Genomic DNA, 27,636 nt, shown 5'->3' with positions numbered 1-27,636 from the left:
TAAACAAGGCAGTTAAGTAAGTTGTACCCCATTTTAGGGCCATTTTTGCCAGTTGTTAGACAAGTCACTGCAGTTGTTAAGCTGTAGCTGTTAAGTGAATCTGGCTCCCCCATCAACATTTTTTTATTGAAAACTGGCCAGAAAGCTCACAAATGGTGATCAAGTGACCATGAGGATGCTATAACAATTGTAAGTGCAAGGACTGATGTAAGTCACTTTTTTCAGTGGTCTTGTAACTTCAAAATTGTTGTCACTAAAAGAATGGTTGTAAATCGAGGACTGTATCATCCCTCAAAAACATCAGGTTTGAAAGTTCAACTGTATTTTCACCAAATGGCTGCTACATTTGGCACAGTCAGCTAGGAAATGTGTGTTTATCAGAAGCAAAAGGATGTAGCTCAGGGGTATCCAAACTTGGTCCCTTTAAGACTTTTGGACTTCAACTCCCAGAGTCCCTCAGCCAGCAAAGCTGGCTGAGGAACTCTGGGAGTTGAAGTCCAAAAGTCTTAAAGGGACCAAGTTTGGACACCCCTGTAGCTGCTTACTCCCATTCTTTTCAGCCCTCCAAAATGCCCTTTAGCACTCTCTTCTTTAGGGCAGAGGGGGCACATTGGCAAACAAATCACCAAACTTCTTCACCCAACTTTTTTATTTTCTAAAAATAGTGTGGATCCTACATCGCTTTACAGATATTGTAAAGAAGCTACTGGGAGCTGGCCTTAGCAAGTTAGTTCTAAAAAAAGAAATAAAAATCTGGGACAGAAAACATAGCAGGACTCTTTATCACCTTCAGCTAGAGCAAATAGATGAATATTCTTTGAATCATTGATCCTTTTTATGTAGAAAGATACACCCCACTCTTAATCCAAAAGCATCTATGTTTCTGGTAATAAAGCTCTGGCATGAACTCCTACTACAGGAGTAAGCAGTACCTGTTCTCCCTCACAATAGCTGAAATAAAGCTGTTTTTGCAACCCTATCTGAAAAACCACACACATTCTATTTTCAAGAGAAAGCAACAGCCTAAATACTTAAAACAATGCTATTATTATTATTATTACTATTTACTTTATTCATTAAAAATGAAACTCAGTCAACTGAACATTCAAAAATACAACACAAATAGCACTGACTGGTGCTAATGGTTGATACGAGTTGCTGCCAGCGTCCTAGCTATTAACCAAGTACCTTCTTAAGATGTACGATGTTCCAAGTAGCGCATTTTTGAAGTTCTGCTGGTGTTATTGCAGGAAGTTGCAATTTGTTGATGTATCTTATAAAATTCTCGGACATGGTACTAAGTGCCCCGATGACAATGGATCACTGTTACATGTTTCATCCATAGCCGTGTAGTTTCAATGGCCAGGTCTCGATATTTCATGATTTTTTCCAGTTTTTTTTCTTCAACTCTGGCATCTCCTGGTACCGCGATGTCAATAAATTGTACATTTCGGTTTTCTACAACTGTGATATCTGGTGTGTTGTGTTCCAAGTGACGATCTCTCTGTATTCTAAAGTCCCACAAGATCTTCACCTTCTCATTTTCTATAACTTTTTCCACTTTATGTTCCCATGACTTTTTGGATACAGGCAAGTCATATTTTTTACGTAATGATAAGTGGATTAATTTAACAACTTGGTCGTGTCTAGCTTTGTAATCAGTTTGTGCAATTTTGCTGCATTCACATATTAAATGTGAAACAGTTTCGACTTTGTTGTTGCAAAGTCGGCAGTTTGGATTGTCGGTGGATTTTTGTATCTTTGCTTTCATGGCATTAGTTTGTAGTGCTTGTTCTTGAGCAGCGAGTATTAAACCTTCTGTTTCTTTCTTGATAGTTCCCATCTTAAGCCATGCCCATGTAAAATTGTCATCACATTTTCCTTCAATGTTTTTCAAGTGCTGTCCATGCAAAGCTTTGGATTTTGATCTATTTAATCTGTCATCCAGCTGTTTTTCCTTATATTCTGTCTTTGTTTCTGTTGTTTTTATAATGTTCTCTGTTTTCACAGCCTGCAGCAATTGTTCTGTACTTTGGTTCACATCATTCAAACTTCATTTTTCTTCTATAGTTTGATGGATTTGCAATAGTCCCCTGCCCCCTATTTTTCTTGGCAGGTACAATCTGTCGATGTCACTTCATGGATGTAATGCGTGATACATATTCAAAAGTTTGCACGTTTTCCGGTTCAAGTTTTCCAGTTCAGTCAAAGTCCAGTTGATGATTCCAGCTGAATAGCGTATCACTGGAACTGCCCATGTATTAATGGCTTTAATTATGTTTCCAGCATTCAGCTTTGATTTTAATATTTTGTGGGTATGATCCGAATAGCAGTTTTTTGCAGTTCTGCTGGTGTTACTGCAGGAAGCTGCCATTTATTGATATATTTTGTAAACTTCTTGGACATGGCACCAAGTGCCCCAATATCAATGGGTATCACTGGTTTTTATTATTATTATTATTTAGACAATTGTCTTCAGTTCATGTGATAGATTCCCCAGATGCCAGCTTGAATGATGAAGAGCTGGCTCTGTGGATTTTGGGGGGGTGGGTAGTTCTTTAGATAGGAGTGCCAGGAAGTTGATGAGGACTTTGAGCCAGAAGGAGAGAGGCCAGGTACATTGGAAGGGTCACTAAAGGAGCATGTGGACGAACACCCAGCTGGAACAGAAATAGGTGAGATGCAACTGCAGCTGGAGAGCTCAGAGACTCCCATTGGATACGCGAGGTGGGGAAGGCATGCAGCCGGTCAGTGGGGATGAGGGGAAATTGCATCCTCCACCAGATCCACCAGACTTGTAGGGCTGATGTTCTGTCCCCTCCACCTCACCCAAGAAAACACATGTGTCGAAGGACATCTGCCAGTAATTTATTTACAAGTTGGCCTGGTTTCCTTTGGCAGAGGAAAGTTCTGGCAGCGATTCCCCAAGTGCCTGCCAAGTTCTTATCAAGAGCCAGCGTATTTACAGTCCGTCGCCAGAGCAACCAGGAGACTAAAAAATTGGTCAAGAGTTACTCATGAAAATCCAAACCTTAAATCCAAAAACTGTCTGAAGCTCACACGATGCAGTTCATCCTTAGTAGCTTTTGTCCGTCACAAGAGCCAGATGGCAGCCCCACCCGCTTTTATCCCCTGTGGGGTATGGCACAGTAATTCAGCACTCTCTGGGCCTGCCACACCTCTTCCTCTGCTGCGCACGCATCTCTTGCCGACAGTGCCTAGGGTCTATCCAGGATTGATCCTCCTCGTCCTCTATCTGTGGAGGCTCTGACACGCCTTCTTTCTGGCCTACCGCCAGCACTTGAGGCGTTGCCAGGAAGGAGGGACCTGGAGAGGGAAGCCTTGTCAGCTCCTCTCCCTGACTCTCCGAGTCCGAGTCCTCCATGAGAACAGGCTCGGGGGCCAGAGTCACAACAGCTAAGCACAGGCAGACACAACAGGTCAGTGAGGCTACTCGCAAGGAGGCAGCTTCAACCCTCCTGATAAGCTGCACCAGCAAGCTCCTATTTAATTGGATGAGTCGAGTTGGGGGTTATTGGGACAACCGACCATTCTCTTCTATGTCTATTCTTTGTCTCGGTGATCTTGGCTTGCTTGACTCTAGAGTTTTGCATTTGACCATGTGCTTGGACTTTGTACTTGTTTGTGGATTTTGAACTCAGACCTTGGACTTTGGACTGGACTTGGATTGTGGACTTTGTGGATTATTGCCATGCTTTTGAATTCAAGCACACTCCCTCCAGGGGGAGGGCCTTCTCTGTGGGGGCTCCCACCCTTTGGAACGAACTTCCCCCTGGACTTCGGCAATTGCCGGACCTTCGGACTTTCCGCCGAGAGCTGAAGACCTATTTGTTTGTTCGCGCAGGACTGGCATAGGATTTTAATAGGATTTTAATTTTAATTGGTTTTAATGTTTTAACATTTAAAATTTGGGGTTTTATTCTAAATGTTTTAATTCGGCCAGTTGTATAATAAGTTTTTTAAATTATGGTTTTATGTGTATATTGTTGTTGTTTTTATTATGGCTGTAAACCGCCCTGAGTCCTTCGGGAGAAGGGTGGTATAAAAATTTAATAAATAATAATAATAATAATAATAATAATAATAATAATAATAATAATAATAATAATAATAATAATAATAATAATAATAATAATGTTCTTTGCTCAGGTTGAGAATTGCTGGACTCAATAGGGCATTGCCTTGGGTGAGAATGGTGGTGTGGGCATTCAACAATAAGGGGTTGGACTGTAAATAAAGTCCTTAAAACTTCCTTGTATCTGCAAATGTAGACTAAAACAGGACAGTTCAGTTGGATGGTAGTATTTACAGAATACACCAAAATATTTATTTATTTATTTATTTATTTATTAATCAAATTTCTAGACCGCCCTTCTCCCGAAGGACTCAGGGCGGTGTACAGCCAAATTAAAATACATAGATAGACAATGAATTTAAAATAAATTTTAAAATGAAATATTTAGCCGGCCAATTGAACTAAAAATAATAAAACCAATTAAAATCAGTATAAAATTTAAAATTTAAAATTTAAAAGCTAAAAAATCTAATCCAGTCCTGCGCACCTGAATAAGTGTGTTTTAAGTTCACGACGGAAGGTTCTAAGGTCCGAGAGTTGGCGAAGTCCTGGGGGGAGCTCGTTCCAGAGGGCGGGAGCCCCCGCAGAGAAGGCCCTTCCCCTGGGTGTCGCCAGACGACACTGCCTAGCTGACGGCACCCTGAGGAGTCCCTCTCTGTGAGAGCGCACGGGTCGGTGAGAGGTATTCGTAGCAGAAGGCGGTCCCGTAAATAGCCCGGCCCTATGCCATGGAGCGCTTTAAAGGTGATCACCAACACCTTGAAGCGCACCCGGAAGGCCACAGGTAGCCAGTGCAGTCTGCGCAGGATAGGTGTCACCCGGGAGCCACGAGGGGCTCCTTCTATCACCCGCGCAGCCGCATTCTGGACTAACTGCAGTCTCCGGATGCCCTTCAAGGGGAGCCCCATGTAGAGAGCATTGCAGTAATCTAGGCGAGACGTCACGAGGGCGTGAGTGACCGTGCATAGGGCATCCCGGTCTAGAAAGGGGCGCAACTGGCGCACCAGGCGAACCTGGTAAAAAGCTCTCCTGGAGACGGCCGCCAAATGATCTTCAAAGGACAGCCGTTCATCCAGGAGGGCGCCCAAGTTGCGCCCCCCCTCCATTGGGGCCAATGACCCGCCCCCAACAGTCAGCCGCGGCTGCAGCTGACTGTACCGGGATGCCGGCATCCACAGCCACTCTGTCTTGGAGGGATTGAGCCTGAGCCTGTTTCTCCCCATCCAGACCCGTACGGCTTCCAGACACCGGGACAGCACTTCGATAGCTTCATTGGGGTGGCCCGGTGTGGAAAAGTACAGCTGGGTGTCATCAGCGTACAGCTGGTACCTCACACCGAAGCCACTGATGATCTCACCCAGCGGCTTCATATAGATGTTGAACAAGAGGGGTGAGAGAATCGACCCCTGCGGCACCCCACAAGTGAGGTGCCTCGGAGCCGACCTCTGCCCCCCCGTCAACACCGTCTGCGACCGATCGGAGAGATAGGAGGAGAACCACCGATAAACGGTGCCTCCCACTCCCAATCCCTCCAACCGGCGCAGCAGGATACCATGGTCGATGGTATCAAAAGCCGCTGAGAGGTCTAATAGGACCAGGGCAGAGGAACAACCCCTATCCCTGGCCCTCCAGAGATCATCCACCAACGCGACCAAAGCCGTCTCAGTGCTGTAACCGGGCCGGAAACCGGACTGGAACGGGTCTAGATAGACAGTTTCATCCAGGTGCAAGGGAAACTGATATGCCACCATACTCTCTACAACCTTCGCCGTAAAGCGAAGGTTGGAGACCGGACGATAGTTACTTAAAACAGCCGGGTCCAAGGCAGGCTTCTTGAGGAGGGGTCTCACCACCGCCTCTTTCAAGGCGGCCGGGAAGACTCCCTCCACCAAGGAAGCACTCGTAATTGCCTGGAGCCAGCCTCGTGTCACCTCCTGGGTGGCCAGCACCAACCAGGAGGGGCACGGGTCCAGTAAACATGTGGTGGCATTCAACCTACCCAACAACCTGTCCATGTCCTCGGGAGCCACAGGGTCAAACTCATCCCATAAAATATCACCAAGACCACCCTCGGACGCCTCCCCTGAGTCACTGCAATTTTGGTCCAGACCGTCCCGAAGCTGAACGATTTTATCGTATAGATAACCGTTAAACTCCTCAGCACGTCCCTGCAACGGGTCATCCCGCTCCCCCTGGTGAAGGAGGGAACGAGTCACCCGAAACAGGGCGGCTGGGCGGTTATCTGCCGACGCAATGAGGGAGGAGGCGTAGCAACGCCTCGCATCCCTCAATGCCACTAGGTAAGTCCTAGTATAGGACTTCACTAGTGTCCGATCAGCCTCGGAACGGCTAGACCTCCAAGAACTCTCCAGGCGTCTTCTCTGGCGCTTCATCCCCCTCAGCTCCTCGGAGAACCAAGGAGCCGTTTGGGACCTGCGCCGGGTCAGAGGCCGCAAAGGCACGACACGATCTAAGGCCCCCGCCGCGGCCCGTTCCCAGGCCGCAACCAGTTCCTCAGCCGTGTCGTGGGCCAGACCTTCAGGAAGTGGCCCAAGCTCCGTCCGGAACCTCTCCGGGTCCATCAGGCGCCTGGGACGGAACCAACGTAATGGCTCCGTCTCCCTGCGGTGTTGAATGGCGGTCAGAAAGTCCAGGCGAAGAAGAGAGTGATCTGACCATGACAAAGGTTCAATAGCTAATTCCTTCAAATCCAGATCTCTCAACCACTGACCAGAGATAAAAATCAGATCCAGAGTGCCACCCCCAATGTGAGTAGGGCCATCAACTACTTGAGTCAGGTCCAAGGCCGTCATGGAAGCCATGAACTCCCGAGCAACTGTCGATGACGAGCCGGAAGATGGCAAGTTAAAATCCCCCATGACTAAAAGTCTGGGGGTCTCAACTGCCACCCCAGCAAGCACCTCCAGGAGCTCGGGCAGGGCAGCTGTCACGTAGCAAGGAGCCAGGTACGACCAGCAAGCCCATCTGACATCTATGACCCCATCTCACAAAGAGGGATTCGCACCCGGCAATCTGAGGTACAGTGGTCTCCCTCGGCTCTAGACTCTCTCTAATCACAACCGCCACCCCACCACCCCTACCCTGGCCCCTCGGCTGATGAAATGCTCGGAAACCCGGTGGGCACATCTGAACAAGGGGCACGCCCCCTTCTGGGCCCAACCAGGTCTCCGTAACGCCCATAAGGTCCGCGGCACCCCCCTGAATAAGATCGTGAATTAGGGGGGCCTTATTGGCCACGGACCGTGCGTTGCATAACATCAGCCGAAGGCCAGGGCCCTGAGGATCCTGACCATCCGGGGAACGGGAGAAGTTTGGGGGCTCGGGGCGCGCAACCGCCTGCAAACATCGAGCGCGCACCCCCCTAACACGATATGAGCCCCCACTTCCGCCATATCTGCCCCTCCCCCTTACCGTGGAAATAGCACCACCCTCAACCAATGGAACACCGACTCCCCCCATGACCCTCGGACCCACCAACCCCCCGCCACGAGCATGCGCAGGAACTGGACTCCCCCCCGACGGGTTTCCCCCAATACCCACCCATTCCCTCCCACCCCCAACCCAAGCCCGTCGGTTTCCCTCCCACCCCCTTAAAATCCCCTTTAAAACTCCCCTTAAAAAGTCTATTAAAACAGCCAATTAAAAAACCCCTAAGCCTCCTATTTTTCGCATGCCACCTCTCGGGACTCCAAAGCCCGTCCTCAAGGTGGGCCCTCGATAATCTGGAGGGCCAAACCCGCGAGAGAGGGGCATCTCGCAGGGCAAGTAGGTCAGCCGCGGTAAATGTTCGCATCACTGAGACGGTCCGGCCAAGGCCCATCCTGGGCTGGTCAAGTTGGCAGCAAAGGTCAGAACAGATGGTAAAGTGACCATGACCAGTCTGTCCTGATGGGAAACAGTTCGAGGTAATCCATATGCGGTAGATGATAAACCGCTGACTCAGTCAGTTCACCACCCCAGACAAACGACCTGGGGTGGGCTAAGGAAGAAGGGGAGAGGAACGATGGTAGAGATGTTATAAAGATGGTAAATAGTGGAGGGGTGTCCGCTGGGCCCGCGGGCCTTCCTCCGGCGCTGCCAAATATCCGCGCCACTAGGGCAAGGTCACAGCCACCCAGGGCCTATCGGGCCATCCGCCACTTCAAAACACCGGGGCAGGCCGCCGCCGCCTATCGCCTCCGACAGGCCATCGCCACCGGGAACACCCCGTCGCCATCGCGAGCAGGCCACTGGAGTTCCCCCAGTTGAGAGGGGACACCAGTCGCCCAACCCGCCAGCAGACCCAGGGCTCACCGGCGCCAACACCCGACAGAGAGGGAAGGGCCAATATGGATACACATTGATTTTCATAGCACAAATGCAGAAAATATATACTATCAAGTAAGAAAAAGCACACAGAACAAGCAAATCACTTTTTTATATTAAATGAAATTCTCACAAGGTATGTTGTGAGATGCAGCAATTCGTGGGCAGCACATGACAAAGCACAATAGCCTCCTTGTTGTGCCTCGCTCGCTCCCGCCGCCGCAGCCGGGCCCCTCTTATTTCCTGCTGGACGCTGATAGTACAGGAGAATGTCCTGGCATGCCTCCAGCCCCCAGCCCTGGCACCATGCCCGGACAGGCTGAGCAAGACGAATGGCCTGATGTGCCTGCAGTCCCCAGTCCTGGCACCATGCCCAGACAAACGGAGCAACTAGACCCCTCCCTCACAGCATCTGAGCCTGAAGAATGTGAAGCCAGTCATGAGCTAAGATTACCAACAGCTGGAGGCTGGAGAGATCCTCGCTTCCGGAGAATAGAGAGGCGACGTCAGCAAAAGGAAGGGAGAGGCAGGCCGGATAAGTGCTGAGTCATGGAGCCACACCCCATGGCCTATATAAAGGATCTGCTTTCTGGCATTCTCTGAGTCAGGCAAAGTCTAACTTGGATTGCTGAAGTCACATCCTGGTCTGCCTGCCCTGAGAACTCTGACAGAACTTTGGCAAAGCTGCAGAGGCTTTGCAGCCACGCTTAATACGGACTTCCCCGACCCAGCCATCAGAGGAGGAGTGGGACACAACACTCCTCCATCAAAACTAGAAGGAACAAAAGTATTCATACCTATTAAAACTTTTGGATAATATGAGGATTTCATTCATACTGTGGGTTTGATTTGTTTTTTTCCTGATTAACCAGAGAGAAAGTTCTGTCTAGGTGGCTCATTCTTTTGCAAACTGAATGTTCCATTTAAAATCTCTCCATGTGATTTCACAGCTAGCGGTCCTTTTTGAAAAAGCTGCATGATTAGAGTATTAATCTTAGAAATGCAACTATTTGGGGATATCTAAGCTGTGCTCTCTGTCATTGTTGTAAATTTATGAATAAAAGATGGGAATTTTTTTTGTTTCTAATCACATTCCAGAACAATGCACAATAAAAAGCTCTTCTCACCTGGGGAGAGTCAAATCTTACCAATATTTTCATCTCTACTCTGTTATTTACAACAGTCATTTTAATCAAGCAATTAAGTTTAGGCAGGTAATAGTAGAGTTTAAAGTCTTTGCAAATTTAGATTTTGGAAACAAGGGAGGGAGCTATTGATATATAAAGAAATTAAAGAGGTCTGTAATCTTAAAAATCCCTAAACTTTCCAAATCCTGGAATGCAAAACAAAAGTTTCTTACTTTGGATAATTGCTCAATTTTTACTTGTGCTTTTTGCATCTTTAGTAGATCTATTGAAATTTCCATTACCAAATTCATTTCTTGTTTAATCAAATTTCCCTTTGGTTCAGTGTCTGTGTGTGTTTTAAGTCAGATCAATAAATGCATTTTAGTATCATATTTGCAACTGCTGTAGGTAATAAGTGATAATACTTCTGAATGTAAAAACAAAACAAAAAAAACCTTGGTTCACAATTTGAACCACCTTGTCAAGGGTGGTCACCCAACATATTACAGTGTTAAAAAATCAGATTTAATATGACTGTTGCAATACAGATGTATACATCTAACTAACTGAAATACAATAATCATGTGAGATAGTCTTATCATGAATTTCAATATCTAAACCAACAGAATGTTAAATTATAATGTGATGTCTTCCATTGGGCTGTTTGTGATTGTGCACTTTTTTATTCATATGGATCTGAAAGGGATAGAGTGATACTTCTACTTGAAAGCAGCCATAGGCCTGTCCTTGTACTTCTTTCTTCATGTTCCAAAGCTAAAACATGTTAAAGCTTGAGATGAGGCAGGAGTAAGCAGGAGAATGCTCCCCATAACACCAATATGACCCCCAAGTGAGCAGCATGGAAAACATCTATTCCTACCAGCAATAATCAGGAAACGGGAAGGATAACAGGAGCAAATCTAAGTATTTTCTATGCATATCTAAAGAGTCTCCCAAGGCTGTTCAGTGACACCCCAAAAAGTCCATTTAATGTTTCAAACAGTGCACTGATGATGTTATCTTGTCTGGGTAATGAAATATCTGCAAGAAAACAACCAAGCTCAGAGACCACAAGGACCCCTTCATAGATGGACTTGTGGACTGTGAATTCTAGGGACTGAAAACACTGGGCTAGATTCTGTAAGAACAGCACAAGAGGGAGCCTATTTGTCCAGCCTCCTACTTTCCAATGGTGTGTGTTTAAAGCCATCAGCACACAGCACAACCTATCTACTGAGACAGAATGACTGTTTTCAAGTTCAGTGACTTCAGTTGAAACTCAGTGCCCAGGATTACAGCATGACTCCGATATCTAGGATTTCCTGACCTATTCCTTCTTCCAACACCTGATACCAAAGAAATAAGCTGCATACCAATTTATATTTCTTTTTTCTTCCTGAGACAGATGCTAAACTTTCACTGGTGCTCTACAAGACAAAATTAATATCCTAGCCAATCCAGCTTGGTATTTTTTAAACTGACTAGCAATGGCTCTTGAAAGATTTGGGAAATTTTATTTGATTTGCATTTATGCTACTTGTAACATCTAAACAATAATCAGATCAAATGTATTATGTAATAATTACATAACTAAATAATCATAATACTATAATCAAAGAGGGTGCAATGATTCAGCAGTTAAAGACGCTGAGTTTGTCAGCTGGAAAACTGAAGCCCAGGTAGGTTCAGGACCCAAGCACAATGTGAAGGGATGAGTTCCTGTTACTTGTGTCCCAACTCCTGCCCACCTAGCAGTTTGAAGGCATGCAAATGTAAGTAGATAAATAGGTACCACTTTGGGGGGAAGGTAACAGTGTTCTGTGTGGCTTGGGATATAGTCATGCTGGCCACATGACCATAGCAATTTCTGTGGACAATGCTGGCTCGCTTGGCTAAGAAAGCGACATAAGCACCTCCCCCTAGAGTGGGACACGACATGGCAGGGGAAACCTTTACCTTTAATACTATAATCATAAAAATATTGCATCATATACTATAAGAACCAATAACTCTTCACATAGCAAGTGACTTCCACACCCCAATGTTATTTGAAAGAACCAGCACTTCTACAACTTTTAACAGATCTTCTGTCTGGTGAGAAATGTTGCACAGAAGAGGAGTTTCTCACGAGTGCCCTCCTATCACAACTTATGAAACAAGGTGCACTTGAATAGGCAGTTTCTATTTGGAGCAGGCACTCTTGAAATTAGCCAGGTATCAGTGCAGTTCCTACAATATTCATCTTATATCTCAAACTCAGATTGTCTTGGGATGCTACTTTGCACTCGTTTCTGGGTGGTCTCCAAGACCATTTCACAGAAAGTGCATTACAGTAGATGATGAAAGCATAAGTGAGTAGATCCAACGCCTTGTGTTCTAGAAAACGGTTCAACTGGCATACCTGTTGAAAATGGGCAAAAATCTTCTTGACCAGTTTCCACCGGCAAGAACTAGGAATCCAGGTGCGCCTCCAGGTTGTACAGGAATTCTTTCTGTAAGGGCACAATCCCAACTAGAGCAAACATCAGTATAGTTCAGTAAAACTTTTGTTACCTGGAATTTATAGACCTAGATTTAATTTAAAGATAAATTTCAGCATTTTGGTTCTGTCCTCCTTCGCCTCCGTCTGAGTAATGGCTTAATTAGCCGGCACTATCAGCTCTGGCAGCAAAATAGGGAGCGTATGCCAAGTGTCTCTGTTATCTCCCTCGATGCCGATGAGTCACCCAGGAACAAACTTCAGCTCTTAGTTAATCAATTGATTTGCCTGCTACAAAGAGGCACAGCAGTTCTTGCTGCCTTTATATCCTGTGGGGTGTGGTTCCATGACTCAGTACTTCCTAGGCCTGCCCCACCCCTGCTTCTGTTGTTCCCTCCTCTCCTGCCTATGAATCGTAGGGTCCAACCAAGCCTGATTGCCATCAGCTGGGTCTGAAGGCGTGGCCTGGCGGGGGGAAAGAGTCAGGGGACAAAGGCCTCGTTATCTCTTCCACCTGCCCTGCCTCTGGCTCCTGGAGCTGAGCCAGGGAAGCCGATGCTCCCGAGGTAAGTCCTGAAGGCCCTTCCCCCTCACTTTCCAAGTCACTTTCTGGCAGGAGGCCCGGCTTGGGGGGGTGCAGACACAACAATCTCTCTACAAGATAGCAAATAAGGCTTCTGTTTTTTCCCTGAGCCAGGGCCTGGTGAATGAATCAGTAGGAGTCTCATCTACTTTTAGCTCTCTCTCTCTCTATTTACTTGGTTTGGGTCCACCTAAAAAAGGTGGTTTTATATCAACAATTTCATACACATCCTTCATTGCCTATGCGAGCAAACACCCCTCCCTACAAGCATTGATGATGTTACCTAGCTTGGTACTAAAATGTCTGCAAGAAAACAACCAAGCCCACACCCTTCATTATTGGATGGCATTCATAAAACATAGGGGTTTTTTTTCTGCCCCAAATAACCATTTTCTTCTGGGCTGATTGCCAAGTTTGGTCCTTGAGTGCCATGCCAATGGCTGTACTTCTAAAAGGAACAAGTGGAGGCAAACCAAGAAAAATAATTTAAGATAGTAGTTAATTTAAATTAAGCATAGTCAAGGTAGTTAATTTCCAATAGTTTGCATCCACAAGATATTTTTTCTTCTTATTTTAGAACTGCGTTAAAAAGCTTGATTGCATCTTGACCTTTGATAAGCAGAATCCATGTTGGTGCTATGGTATTAAGGTTATCTCAACCCTCTAAGAAATAAAACTTTTTTATTTCTTAGAGCTCAACTATCTGTAGGTAGGTAAATCCTTTAGGATTAAAGTATTAAAAATCAGGGATTTAACAGTAAGATCCAACACCCCCAGAAGGAGAGTACAATTAATTAGAACTCACAGCTTGAGAGGAGAGCTTTTTATCAGGGTCACCTTAACCACTTTTGATGCTGAGGAAACACCGTAACTTTTTTTTTCTTCACACAAAAGCAGCCAACAGCAGAGCACAACCAGATGTTACCTTTTCTTAAATTTCTGTAAACCTCCATGACCTTCTTCAAATTAGAAAAAGCAATAGAATTTTTTAAAAGCCACAGGAGCTATCATTAGTGAAGCATTGTAAGGATTTCCATTAATTCATAGCCAGCCAACCAGGAATTTTCCCACAGCTAGCTACATACAAAAAAAACAAAAAAACAAAAAAAAAGGCAGGGAAGTCACTAAGTGCTTGGCTGGATCTGAATACGTTCAGAAGTAAGATCAGAAATACCTAGTTAGAAATGAAAACCCACAGCAGTCTGCTAAGATAATATGCTCTACCAGGTTTTGATTCATCACAGCAGCCATTCATGGCAAACGATTGAAAATACTTTTACAATAGCTGGAAAAGATGTTAAATGTTTCAGCAATGCTGGACTATACTTTTAATAACAAAAACAATGCATTGATTGCTAAATAACATTTTTTGAGAGACTTCCTTGCTGCATTACAGAGCTTGTTCCACCATTTAATAACAATATCTATTTTGTATAAACCAAATCTGCAATTCATAATTATGTTGTAAATTTTTACAAAAATTAATCAAAGTGTGAAAACTCAAGACAGAATTGAAATGCAGAGTACAATTAATTTTGGGGGGTGGGAAATGTGAAACATTAAAAAACATAGCTTATGTCAGTTGCAGAAATGTACACTATTACAAAAGTCTTGTCATAACAAGCACTGTAGCTACAAAAAATGTTTCAAGATTACAATTTTGAAAAAGGAAACTATACAGGAAATGTCTGTTTCACATATCACTGGGAAAAAATCCAGATAAATCATTTAGGATTTTGAGCAGGCCAATATATCTCCCTTCCACTGTTTTTACTCTTAAGTAGTAAAATATTTTTGACAAATCTGTCAAGACTAATAACAAAAGCTGGTGTGGTCCCGTAGTCACTAGGAGTCTAGTGGTTAAGGCACCAAGCTAGAAACTAGTGGACTGTGAGTTCTAATCCTGTCTCAGGTATAAAAACTGGGTGACTATCAGCCAGTCACTGTCTGTCAGCCCAACCCACCTCACAAGGTTGTTGTGAGGAAAATAGGAGAAAGAGCATTAGATACGTTTGCCCTCTTGACTTATTTATAAAACTGTTTGCCCTCTTGACTTATTTATAAAACCGTGTTTATAAATAAACAAAAATTTATTTGTTTATTTATAAACAAAAATAAGACCCTGTCTTATATTTTTGACCCCCGAAATAAGCACTTGGCCTTATTTTCGGGGAGGTCTTATTATTTTGGGGCACGTGGAGCAAGATGGGGCTCCTCTTGCCTTCTTACCTGATTTCCGGCTTTGCATTTAACTATTTTCGGGGAGGGCTTATTTTCAGGGGGAGGCTTATTTTAGCATATGCATTCAAAAGCCTTATTGGCCTTATTATCAGGGGATGTCTTATTTTCGGGGAAACAGGGTAGCAGCTCCAAAGATATTTTCATTGCAACTGAAAGATGGAAGGAAAAAGTTACATATTCACCCCACCAACCCCTTATGATCCTGAAAATGATCAGCTTCTTTCCAGTGCTATTATTTGCATTTTAAAGGATATATGTATTAACATAAGAATATATTTAATGGTAATATCATTTTTACCCTTTTCTTCATTATTCTGTAAGTTGCCACGATAGTAACAACATAGAACAAATACTTTGTTCAAAGGCAATATAAAGAAGATGTCAGGTACTTATTAAATGGATGAATGCTGACATACACACAAAAATATATAGAGAACTTGGCACGCTTAAGGGTTACTCAAATTGATATTCCAATAGGTAATAAAGCATTACAGATCACAGTTAGGTATTGCTGCCCCTGCTTCTCTTTCTATACAAATGCATATGCCACAGCAAGTTATTGTATCAATATGTATTACATAACCACCATGTTTCCCTGAAAATAAGACCCTGTCTTATATTTTTTGACCTTGGCCTTATTTTCGGGGAGGTCTTATTTATTTTGTGGCGCATGGAGCAAGATGGGGCTCCTCTTGCCTTCTTACCTGATTTCCAGTTCTTTGTTTAAATATTTTCAGGGAAGGCTTATTTTTGGAGGGAGGCTTATTTTAGCACATGCACTCAAAAGCCCGATTGGCCTTATTATCAGGGGATGTCTTATTTTCGGGAAAACAGGAATAATAAAGGTAGGATAAAAATAAAATAAAACAAGGTTACTTGAATTCAGGCAGGCAATCATTTTATACAATATGTTTCACTGAACTATGATAATGGATTGCTGTGCAAACTGACTATATCCCAAGCCACACAGAACGTATCCTAGGTAAAAACTTCTCAAATATTTGTTCCACAGCCAATCTCACAGAGAGAAAAAGCCAGGAGAGATTTTGCCAGCCACTGTTATAATTCATTTATTGTTATCAATGATGTATATCTCATACAAAACCATTTGTTATTTGGTTTACATTTCTTGTTAAGCCATAATAGTGATAACTTTTTGCAATTTTCTGATTTGGTCCACTATGTAAACCTGGTCAGTGCTGATACACAGTACTCAATGGTTAAGCAAACAATTGCTTCTTGATATAGAAATACAGGCAGTCTTCAACTTATGACAATTGAGCCCAAAATTTATGTTGCTAAGTGAGACGTCTGTTAAGTGAGTTTTGCCCCGTTTTACAACTTTTCTTGCCACATTTGTTAACTGAATCACTGCAGTTCTTAAATTAGTAATACGGTTGATAAGTGAATCTGGTTTCCCCATTGACTTTGCTTGTCAGAAGATTACAAAAGGGGATCACCTGGCCCTGAGATACTGCAACCGTCATAAATGTGATTCAGTTGTCGAACAACCAAATGTAAATCATGTGACCATGGGGATGCTCCCATGGTCATAAGTGTGAAAAATGACCATAAGTCACTTTTTTCAGTATTGTTGTAACTTCAAAAAGTCAAAGTTATTTCACCTTTAATGGAAAAGGTGAAACATTCAGGAGAAAATGTCCTTTCTGTTCAGTCTACACCAGTGTTTCCCAAACTTGATTACTTTAAGATGCGTGGACTTCAAGTCATGGTGCCTAGGGTATATTGGGAGTTGAAGTCCAGGCCTCTTAAAGTAGTCAAGTTTTGGGGAAAAAACTGGGCAACACATTTGGCTAAGTGAGAGCATTAGATGCTCACAGATGCACTTTTGAATAGCCTGTTTGGAGGAAATAAATAGCCACCAGGGATAATAACCATATATAGTCTGTCCATTAATTTGCCAACATTTTTAAAACTGTTTTAAAAGATGCATCACCAGTTTCATACTGTGGTGTAAAGAAGTACTTCCTTTTGATGGTTGCTATTCTCCCTATTTAATTGTAATATTGCTTGAAAGGGTGAAAAAAAGTCTGTCCTTATTTTGTGTGTGTGTGTAAAATAAACACGTAAACTCACACATATAAAAACATACAGTATGGTCTCTTCCCTAACTACTTCTTTTCCCTCTTCCAACACTTCCACTTCAGTTTGATTAACTATGATTTATAGTTATATCTAGCTAGGTTTGGCTAGCTCCACACAACATATTGAGACAAAACCAAATAACCCACATGATAACATAGCATGATGGGTGACTTGCAACTCGTGAGCTGCTCTATCTGGGGGCTTCTAGATGTATGACGATACATTTAGATGGCAATAAGTTGAAGAAAACTACTTGCAATATATGTTGAAGATGTTGAAAATGTTAGTTGTATGTGAGAAATAGATGAATTGCTAAAATTCTTGCAACCTCATATTTTCTTTTAAAAAAGTTTATTGGAAGATTTTTATTTTAGATAAATGCAAAGAGACCAAAACATCTTCCAATGAGGGACAAGAACGTTGAATGAAAGTTAATCATTTCATCTAGTTATCAGGATATTGAAGTCCTATAGCAGCACTGGAAAACAGATCTAGGCTTAGACTATTATACACACTACACTAATATCTATGCCTGTGATGGCGAACCTATGCCACGCGTGCCACAGGTGGCACATGCAGCCATATCTGTGGGCACGTGAGCATTGCCCTAGCTCAGCTCCAGCACGCATGCACGGGCCAGCCAGCTGATTTTTGGGCCTTCTGGGCCCAAAGGAAGTCGGGAAATGGGCTGTTTCTGGTCTCTGGAGGGCCTATGGGAGGATGGGAAAGGCTGTTTTCACTCTCTCCAGACTCCTAGAAAGCCTCTGGAGCCTGGGGAGGGTGAAAAATGGGCCTACCGGGCCCATCGTGCCATCACGTGCCAAAAGCAGGTGTTGTGCGCACATGTGCGGGGTGCATTAAATTATGGGTGTGGGCACGTAGGCACGTGAACCCCTCGCGCTCCCCACACTTTTGGCACGCGACAGCAAAAAGGTTAGCCATTACTGGTCTATGCTGTTTATTTATTTATTTATTTATTTATTTATTAATCAAACTTATATACCGCACCATCTCCCGTAGGACTCAGGGCGGTTCACAGGCATATTAAAACAGTATAATAAATAAACATTAAAACCCAATTAAAACTAAATATTATCATGGCCTGATCACTAAAACAGTAAAACCTATAAAAACCCCATTAAAATATGCTAAAACCTTCTATCTTAGGCTAGTCCTGCACGCTGAAACAATAGAGTCTTCAGTTCACGTCTGAAGGTCCGGAGGTCGGGTCGTTGTCGTAATCCTGGAGGAAGCTCGTTTCACAGAGCTGGTGCCACCACAGAGAAGGCCCTCCCCCTGGGGGCCGCCAACCTACATTGTTTGGTCGACGGCACCCTGAGGAGGCCCACTCTGTGGGAGCGCACAGGTCGTTGGGAGGCAATCGGCGGCAGAAGGCGGTCTCGAAGGTATCCCGGTCCTAAGCCATGGAGCGCTTCTGTTCTTGATCAGACTACTGTAAAAGTGCTTAATAATTTGGGGGGCGGGGGGAAATCATCTAAGGAAGTAGCAACTTCCTTTTCAGTTTTGGAGGACAGCAAAAGGACTTCTGACCAAAAGACAAATTCTACAATGTCAACTCATAGGATAAATCTTTATCTCACAATATCAGCTAAAATAACCGCTGAGTTCATAAACATGTGTTCATTCCCAGATATTCATTGCACATATATTCTGGAGCAACAGTGTCCGTAACATGCTGAAATAACATCAAACAATGATTCATGCACATAATACAAATGCTATATCTTCAGCATTTCTGTCAGCATGTCATTACAAAGATATCATCACTGCATCTCCACGGCACCCACATTAACCTTATTAAAGTAAATTTTACTCCAAAGCTGTGAGGTTTTTTTCCCCTAACTTAGATATTTCTGGCCCTGACTTTGAAACCCTGAAGTTAGAGATTCTACTAAATTATTTTAAAATGAAAACATGACTTCATAGGACCTAGTTCAACATTTTTCACCCCTAGGTCTATTGGTAGTACAACTTCCACATTACTCAGCAGTTTGCTGTTGGCCTTATGGAACCAATACAAAGAAATGGTGCTAGGTTAGGAAAGGACATTACTGAAAGCATCCTCCCAGCCAACTATTTTACAGAAAATAATCAAGAAACATGAGGCTTGATGCTAGGCAAACACTTTCATTCTTCCCCTCCTATCACATGGCAATCTGGCACACTGTACATCTGGCACAAACAGGTTTTCGTTAAACATATTTGCATGATTACAAATGTCTACCTTTGTCCCAGAAAATTAACCAATTAAGCAAAGATGGCTCTAGCATGTGTTAACAAGAAAAAGGAACCACGGGAGTCTTCTTCAGCCATTTATGCCCCTTCATAGATCAGAAGCAGGGGTGAAATGCCCCTGATTCAGACCAGGTTGGTAGTGATGGGTGGTTCGGAGAACTGGTAGCAAATAACCCTGCCCCCCCCCGCCCATGCCCACCCAATGCCCGGTCGCCCGTTTCCCTGCTTGCCACTTCTTTTAAAAAATGCTTTTAAAAGGTTAAAAAAAAAGGCTCTGACGATCTCAGATGTGACGCACAATCGTCAGAGCCTTTTTTTTTTACTTTTAAAAGTGTTTTTTTACAACCTATTTGGCCAAATAGGTTGTAAAAAAATGCTTTTAAAAGTTAAAAAAAAAGATTGTGCACCACAGCTGATCACCCCCTCCCCCCACATGCTGTTCTACTTACCCATGCCTCCTTTTGGCATGCACTACACACACGCGCACCTTGCATTTGGTGCATGGTGCGCACTGCACATGCACGCAGCACGCATCCACAGCCAGCAAACCGGTAGTAAACCGGTTCAGATTTCACCACTGTTCAGAAGGATTACACATATGAGTCTTCCAGTATCACCCATTCTGCCACATCATTGTCTCCACCACCTTCTTTTCACTCACAATGTTTGGTCCAGTTTTGAACCTTAATCTTCCAGGGTCCTCTAATCACCTAGATAACATCTACAAGCACAAACAACTTCCTGCTTAGCTGTACCTCTACATCAATGAATCCCACTATCGCAATACACTACTACAAGACAAGAGGGTATAGAACCATTCAAAAGGCAAAAGAAGCATAACTCATGGGAAGGGGGATCAAAAATGTTCAAGTAGATTTTATGAACATAGGAAAAATCCTCTCCTTGTGAATATTGATGTTTCTCCTATTTCACAAAATTAGAGACAAAGCAGAAGACTGTATAATTTAACAATTTAAAAAGATCATTTTGCTGCTGTTATGGGACTTCATTTATCAATTCATATGTTTCTTGTTTAATCTTGATTTAAAGTATAGTATTTGTCATTATAAACTATATTTTATTGTTCATCGAATTTGGAAATTATGGTTTATTTAATAATGGTTTAGTATGAACTGGGAATCCAGTCAGTCTCCCTTCCCAGTACAGAGGTGGTGCTATTCCGGATAATCACAAGGTGTTTTCTAATTTACAAAGAAATGTCACAGGTGATGTATTTCAAAGTGCAACAGAATTTTTCTATATGACAGCAAAAAAATCTGCTTCCATGATTGCAGTGTTGCATTAATTGCAATATTAATAAATATATTATCAATATGAAAGAAGTTCTCAATATTTCACACAAAACCGTTTTATAAATCAAACAAGTAGCTCTGGCCCATGTTTTGGAACAGGTTTGATTCCCACCTAACATTTTTAAACGGGATGTATCAGATTTATCAGATTTTGTACCAAATAATATATTTTATTACCCTGCTTAAAATATTTTCTTTTGGTAACATACTGGTTTAGGGGTTAGGGTTAGTTTGTATGTCAAAGGAAAAAGTAAACTAATTTTCCATTTCAAGTGTGGAATAACTGTTTTAACCTTATTGTTCACTAGAACAGCTTTGTTCTTTTGTCATTTATTTATATCCTTAATATAATATTGAAAGGATGGGCCACTGGCAAATCCCATCTTTTAAAAATAATTAAATGGTCAAATTCACTTCAAAAATGTACACTATTATTTTAGACTGATGGAGAACACACATTTCCTTTATTAAAAAAACTTTTCAAACAAAGCTCTCAAAGTTTACTTGACCAATCTCCCTTACACAATCTATAGCATTACCTTGAACAAGTTTACTCATAAGTAGTATGCAGAGGTCTAGGCTATAGCCTCCCTCTAAGGATAGTAGATGCACACTTAGCAGAGCATGAAGTCATCTGGACCTGTTTTAATTCAACACACATTTCTTGTGCGCTCTCTCTTTAGATTTCCAGTTTAAGATGTATCAGTTAAAGTTACCCAAATACTTTGATCCAAAGTCAATAGGTTCATGTTTCCATCTTGTTTTTAACAGAAAAGAGGGGAATCCCCTCTTTTATCACATACTATAAATAATGAACTTGAGGATTATAAATAAGCTATACTAAGCACTGCTGTCTGAATGGGATGCAATTATTTCAGTCCTTGTGCTTTTTCAATCAGCCAGTGTCCCTGCAGTGTTTAGAGTGGTAAAGGGGAAGTGGCCTGCGGTTAAACAGAGGAAATACCAAGGAATTTTAATACAGCAAATAGTCTTTTTACTTCCTACAGGATAGCACTTCAAAGGCAGCCTTGCCCCAGAGCAGACAATGTGTTACAGGGGCCATCAGTCATTTAATAGTATGGCAAGTCTATTCAAGATGTACAAACAGACCAAGACAATTGCTATGCAAACAAGGCAATTGCTTTTATTCTGCAATCAGTGCTTATGAATGTGGCCCAGACTGTAATCAGGGTTTTCTCTCCCCCCCCAAACACAAAACATTATAGCTTTTTCTTAAACTCAAATGAACCAATTTCTAAAGCAAAGAGCAGAGAAAATGTGATGGTAAGTAAAAGCAATCTTTACAAGAGTGCAAATTAATTTTGTTACAATGGAATGAATTCTGTCTATTTTTTTTTTCAGCTAAATTTAAATTTCTGTGGCTTTTTTGTCAGTAGAGCAATTAATATCCTTTTTATTGGAAAATACACCAAATCTTTGGGAAGCATTAGAGCATACATAAGGTTCTCTTGTACATATACCAAGACTTTAAAATCTGCAAATCAATTATTAACTCTAGCAAGTTGTCCCTCTAAAAATTTAGTTCTTTTCCTATAGCTATATATTTATTTTCAGGTATGAACACAACTACTCCATGCTGGTAGGTCACTTCCTTTATTTTTTTTTTACAGCTTATCTTACAATTTATCTGCGCAATTTATAGAGCTGCCCATCTCTGGGCGGCCTATAACAAAGCTTAACAGTCAATAATTACCTAAAAAGTCATTATCATAATTATTAAAAACATTAAAACCACAAAAGTCTATAAAAATAAAACAAGAACAAAGAAACAGCAGAAGAAGGGATGTTAATAATACCGGAGCCACTTCACTAGTTCACCAGTCTCCTAGACACTCCCCCACAACCTCCCCTCCCCTCTTCATGACCTGATCCCCAGGAAATCTTTGTGGCAGTTTAACAACAACAACAAAAAAGAAGTAATGAAAGTCACTGGTGCCAGTCTTCTGGAATCTTTAAAAAGGCTGAAAACTGAAAGGAGCAGGTTCAGAGGAAAGCAGTCTTTGCTTTTTGTTTCACACACACACACCCCAAGGAAAATCACACTTAGGGAAGCCAAGAGGGAAATTGCAGCTTCTGGGAGAGACAAAAGGTGAAGCCCTAAAACTCTTTTTTTACCACCTTACCAACACTCCCAGTTACCGCCTTTCCGGTAAAGATCAGGCCTGTAACCAAACCAGCCTGCAGCGATTAAAATGACAAAGGCCGAGTGATCGCCTTTTATCCGACACAGGTCTGGTTTTAAGGCGGGAGAAGAATTAGGGAGACAGGCGCATAAAAGACCTGTGGAGAGACTTCACACTTGTTGCTCCGTCCCCCTCCACCGCCCCATCCCTCCTTCTTCCCGGGCCTCCTTTGATGCGAAACTGCAGTCAAGCTCCACCGCCAACCATCCCCAAAGCTTACAAATGCCAGCTGGTCCTCTTGCTTGCTAGACAGGGAGCGCCAGGAAGGAAGGAAGGAAGGAAGGAAGGAAGGAAGGAAGGAAGGAAGGAAGGAAGGAAGGAAGGAAGGAAGGAAGGAAGGAGGGAAGGAGGAAAAAAGGAAGAGAGGGAGGGAGGGGAAGGAAGGAGGAAAAAAGGCAGGGAGGGTGGGAGGGGAGGAAGGAAGGAAGGAAGGAAGGAAGGAAGGAGAAAAAAGGAACGGAGGGAAGGAGGAAAAAAGGAAGAAAAAGAGGGAAAAAAGGGAAAAGAGGAAGGAGGGAAGGAAGGCAGAAAAAAGGAAGGGAAGGAGGGAGGGATGGTGGAAGGAAGGAAGGAGGGAAGGAGGAAGAAAAGGAGGGAAGGAGGGAGGGAGGAGGGAAGGAGGAAAAAAGGAAAGGAAGGAGGGATGGTGGAAGGAGGGAAGGAGGAAAAAAAGAAGGGAAGGAGGGAGGAAGGAGGAAAAAAGGGAGGGGGAAGGGTCAGCCTTGCTTGCAGCAAAGTGCCTACCACGCAAAGCGGTCACACTCCTGCCATCGCCCGGCTGTCGGTGTCCCGAAGCGCTTTAATCTGAAAGGAATCTGGCATCCGGCAACCTTGGTGCCTTTTCCTGCCTTCGGTCGGAATAAATCGAACTTCGACCCAAAGACACCGCGATCAGATCCATCCAACCCAGGGCGAGCCCAAACCGTCGGTCTGCCTTACTTACCATCCAGCCGCAAGCCTCGCCCGCGGATCCTTTCCTGCCGCTGCTGGTCCCGCCGGCGGAGACGGCCAGACGCGGCCCATCGAGGCAGGCCGTGAGAGAGAAGAAGAAAGAGCAGAACTTGAGCCAAAGTGCCATCGCCTGCCTGGTAGCCTCCCAAGTGCAAGCCGGAGCGCCAGAAGTTAACTTCAGGTTGGGGGAAACCAGGAGAGGGAGGGAGGAAAGCAGCAGCACGCATGCGCGTGGAGACTCCACCGAGACCTTAGTCCAGGGTGCTCCTTCTTTCCTCTCGCCCACCCACCCACTCGTACCTTGCGGACGGGGGAAGAAGGCGGCCGGGGGTGGGGTGGGGCGGGGCGCGGACCACCATTGCCATTTGTCTAGGTGCGGGAGAGGTCACTTGGTACTCCCCTTCGAGGACGTTATGATTTAATTCAGAACAGCTGAAATGCTGTACAGTCGGCGCACAACATCTTCAAAGGAAGACCGCGGTGGGGGGAGGAATGCTTAACTACCATCTGTCTCTCAAAAAGGAGGTTAAAGGAAGGGGAGGTGAGGGATGTGCTCTGTTCAAATGTGCAAACGTTTATACCGGACTGGGGCAAGAAGTAACAAAGTATCAAAAGTTAACTTCCCTTGAGGGGTGGGGGGGAGAGACTGCATTTGAAAAATCCAGAGGCTTTCTCCTGAAACTGATTTCATGTCAGCACAGGATTTGCTTCTAAGCGTTTGTGTTTTCTGATGCTAATATATAAACATATAAACCAGACTGCAGCACAAGTCTTTTTAATCGTTTGTAAAGCATGACTTTACAAAACCTGTTTCACCCTTCCTCAACTTGATGCTTTCAGGATATCTTCCCATTGCTGCCTTCCCAGCAGAGAAACGAGATGTATATGATTCAGAGGTAAACTTAGTTTTTCATTGTAGCTTTCTCCATTGGTCCTGAGTTAATGTTAGTGTTTAACATAATTCAGAATGAGAAATGAAAAGTTTACAGTTTAGATTCCTTTGATTCCTTACCCTGATTTTAACAGATTGGTAGATTCAAGCTGGAGTAGGTAATCTCAGAGGTAACCAGACTCTGAGCCATGTAAGACAGTAAGGATGACAACCAGAACCTAAAATTGTACCTAGAAGTTAGCGGGCAGCCAAGGTAGCAGTTGCCAGAAGTGGAGGAAACTTAGCCAGAAGTGTAAGCAAACCTTGATTGCTACCTGCTGAATCAACTGAAGCTTCTGAAAGATTTTCAAGGTTAGGCCCAGGTAAAGAAAATTGCAGTAGTCCAGATGTCAAAGGTAAAGGATACCGGGAGCAGTTGTGATATTACTTGTCAAAGACTGATAAGACCTTATTAAAATTGGTTAGTTGGAAGAAGTTGAAGAGTATGCTTGGATATTTCTTACTGAAATGAGAGAAAGGTATATTTATTTAGCTGTTTTGTTTATATTTTATTCCTTCACCCATGAATTAAAAGAAGTTTGCTTGGTTCATTTTCCCAATTTCTCTGTGAGATTAATTAGGTTAGATTTTAAAAAAATACACCAGCATGGTTCAATCAAACATTTTCTGTAAAATCAGTTAAAATGTTGCAAGTTTCAATTTTTTGCACTTAAACGGTACTTACTAACTTGCATAACCACACATCCCATTCCAATGTTGAGCAGAGGAGTTCTGCATAGGATTTCTGTCTTAGACACACACACTTAGCTGTTAAGAGTTTGGTAAAAATGCTTCAGCCTTACTGGCCCTGGCCAAATGGGCAGGAAGACACAAATTGAAAAACAATTAGTAGGTGAGAACTTTTGGTATACATCCCAATAGAACCTAGTGAAAGTCTGGTAGCACCTTTTCCTACTAATATCTGGTGAAATTTACTGCAGCTTTTGCTTTTTTAAAAACTGGTTTCAATTTAAAATTTAAAAATTTTTTGTTGCTAGTTGCGAAGTCGTGTCAGACACATGACAACCCAATGGACAACGTTTCTCCAGGCCTTCCTGTCCTCTACCATCCTCTAGAGTCCATTTAAACTCATGCCTACTGCTTCAGTGACTCCATCCAGCCACCTCATTCTTTGTCCTTCCATTCTTCTTTTGCCTTCAATCTTTCCCACCATTAGGATCTTCTCCAGTGAGTCCTTCCTTCTCATTAGGTGGCCAAAGTAATTCAGTTTCATCTTCAGGATGTGGCCTTATAAAGAGCAGCCAGGGTTGATCTCCTCTAGGACTGACTGGTTTGATTGCCTTGCAGTCCAAGGGACTCGCAGGAGTCTTCTTCAGCACCAGAGTTCAAAGACTTCAATTCTTTGGCGCTCAGCCTTTCTTGTGAGCCAACTTTCACAGCCATACATTGCAACTGGGAAAACCATAGCCTTGACAATATGCACTTTTGTTGGCAGGGTGATGTTTCTGCTTTTTAGTATGCTATCTATATTTACCATAGCTTTCCTTCGTAGGAGCAAGCATCTTAATTTCTTGGCTGCACTCCCCATCTGCGGTTATCTTGGAGCCCAGGAAAATAAAATCTGTCACTACCTCCATTTCTTCCGCATCTATCTGCCAGGAATTGAGAAGACTGGATGCCATGATCTTAGTTTTCTTAATGTTGAGTTTCAAGACAACTTTTGCACTGTCCTCCTTCACCTGCATCAAGAGGCTCTTTAATTCCTCTTTGCTTTCTGCCATTAGAGTGGTATCATCTGCATATCTGAGGTTGTTGATATTTCTCCAGGCAATCTTAATTCCAACTTTTGATTCATCCAGCCCCGCCTTTCTCATGATGTGCTCTGCATATAAGTTAAATAAGCAGGGTGACAGTATACAGCCTTGCCGGACTCCTTTCCCAACTTTGAACCAATCAGTGGTTCCGTGTCCAGTTCTCACTGTTGCTTCTTGACCCACATTTAGGTTTCTCAAGAAACAAATAAGATGGTCAGGTACTTCCAGCTCTTTAAGAACTTGCCACAATTTGTTGTGAACCACACAATCAAAGGCTTTAGCATAGTCAATGAAGCAGAATTAGATAATTTTCTGGAACTCCCTAGCTTTCTCCATGATCCAGCATATGTTGGCAATTTGATCTCTAGTTCCTCTGCCTCTTCAAAATCCTGCCTATAGTTCTGGTAGTTCTCGATCCATATACTGCTGGAGCCTAGCTTGTAGGGTTTTAAGCATAACCTTATTGGCATGTGAAATGAGTGCAATGGTACAATAGTTTGAACATTCTTTGGCATTGCCTTTCTTTGGAATTGGAATGTAAACTGATCTTTTCCAATCCTGTGGCCACTGTTGCACTTTTACTGCATCTTTTAAGATTTTGAACAGCTCAGATGGAATACTGTCACCTCACTAGCTTTTTTGTTGCTCAGATTTCCTAAGGCCCATTTGACTTCACATTCTAGGATGTCTAGCTCGAGGTCAGTGATCACCCCATTGTGGTTATTGGGGAAGTTAAGCTCGTTCTTGTATAGTTCTTCTGTGTAATTTTGCCACCTGTTCTTAATCTCTTCTGCCTCTGTTAGGTCCCTGCATTTTGGTCCTTTATCATGCCCATCTTTGGATGAAACATTCCCTTCATATCTCCAATTTTCTTGAAGAGATCTCTGGTCCTTCCTATTCTATTGTTTTCTTCTATTTCTTTGCACTGTTCATTTAAGAAGGCATTCTTATCTCTTCTAGCTATTCTCTGGAATTCTGCAATCAATTGGGTGTATCTTTCTCTTCTCCGTTGCCTTTCACTTCCCTTCTTTCCTCAGCTATTTGCAAAGCTTCCTGAGACAGCCATTTTGCTTTCTTGCATTTCTTTTTCTTTGGGATGTTTTTAGTTGCTATTTCTTGTACAATGTTGCAAATCTCCGTCCATATTTCTTCAGGCACTCTGTCTATTAGATCTAATTCCTTAAATTTATTTGTCACCTCTACTGTATATTCATCAGGGATATGATTTAGTTCATACCTGAGTGGCTT

The 27,636-nt window shown here is 43.1% G+C and overlaps 1 protein-coding gene across 3 annotated transcripts in view; it reads right to left on the bottom strand.

Annotated features, from left to right (window-relative positions):
- IL17RD (interleukin 17 receptor D) overlaps positions 1-24,138 on the bottom strand; it is a 66,500-nt gene extending 42,362 nt beyond the window's left edge. For 2 of the 3 annotated variants that reach the window (XM_058166243.1, XM_058166244.1), the window contains exon 1: positions 23,675-24,138. In XM_058166243.1, the coding sequence (XP_058022226.1) occupies positions 23,675-23,809 (135 nt within the window). In that variant the 5' untranslated portion in view covers positions 23,810-24,138. The remainder of the gene's footprint in view (positions 1-23,674) is intronic. The other variant, XM_058166242.1, reaches the window with a different exon arrangement.
- Positions 24,139-27,636: the final 3,498 nt, after the last annotated feature.

The sequence above is a fragment of the Ahaetulla prasina genome, chromosome 2 (assembly GCF_028640845.1).
Source record: "Ahaetulla prasina isolate Xishuangbanna chromosome 2, ASM2864084v1, whole genome shotgun sequence".
In the NCBI taxonomy this organism is placed as follows: domain Eukaryota; kingdom Metazoa; phylum Chordata; class Lepidosauria; order Squamata; family Colubridae; genus Ahaetulla; species Ahaetulla prasina.
Note: the sequence above shows the minus strand (reverse complement) of the source record. Positions and strands in the feature narration are given on the sequence as shown.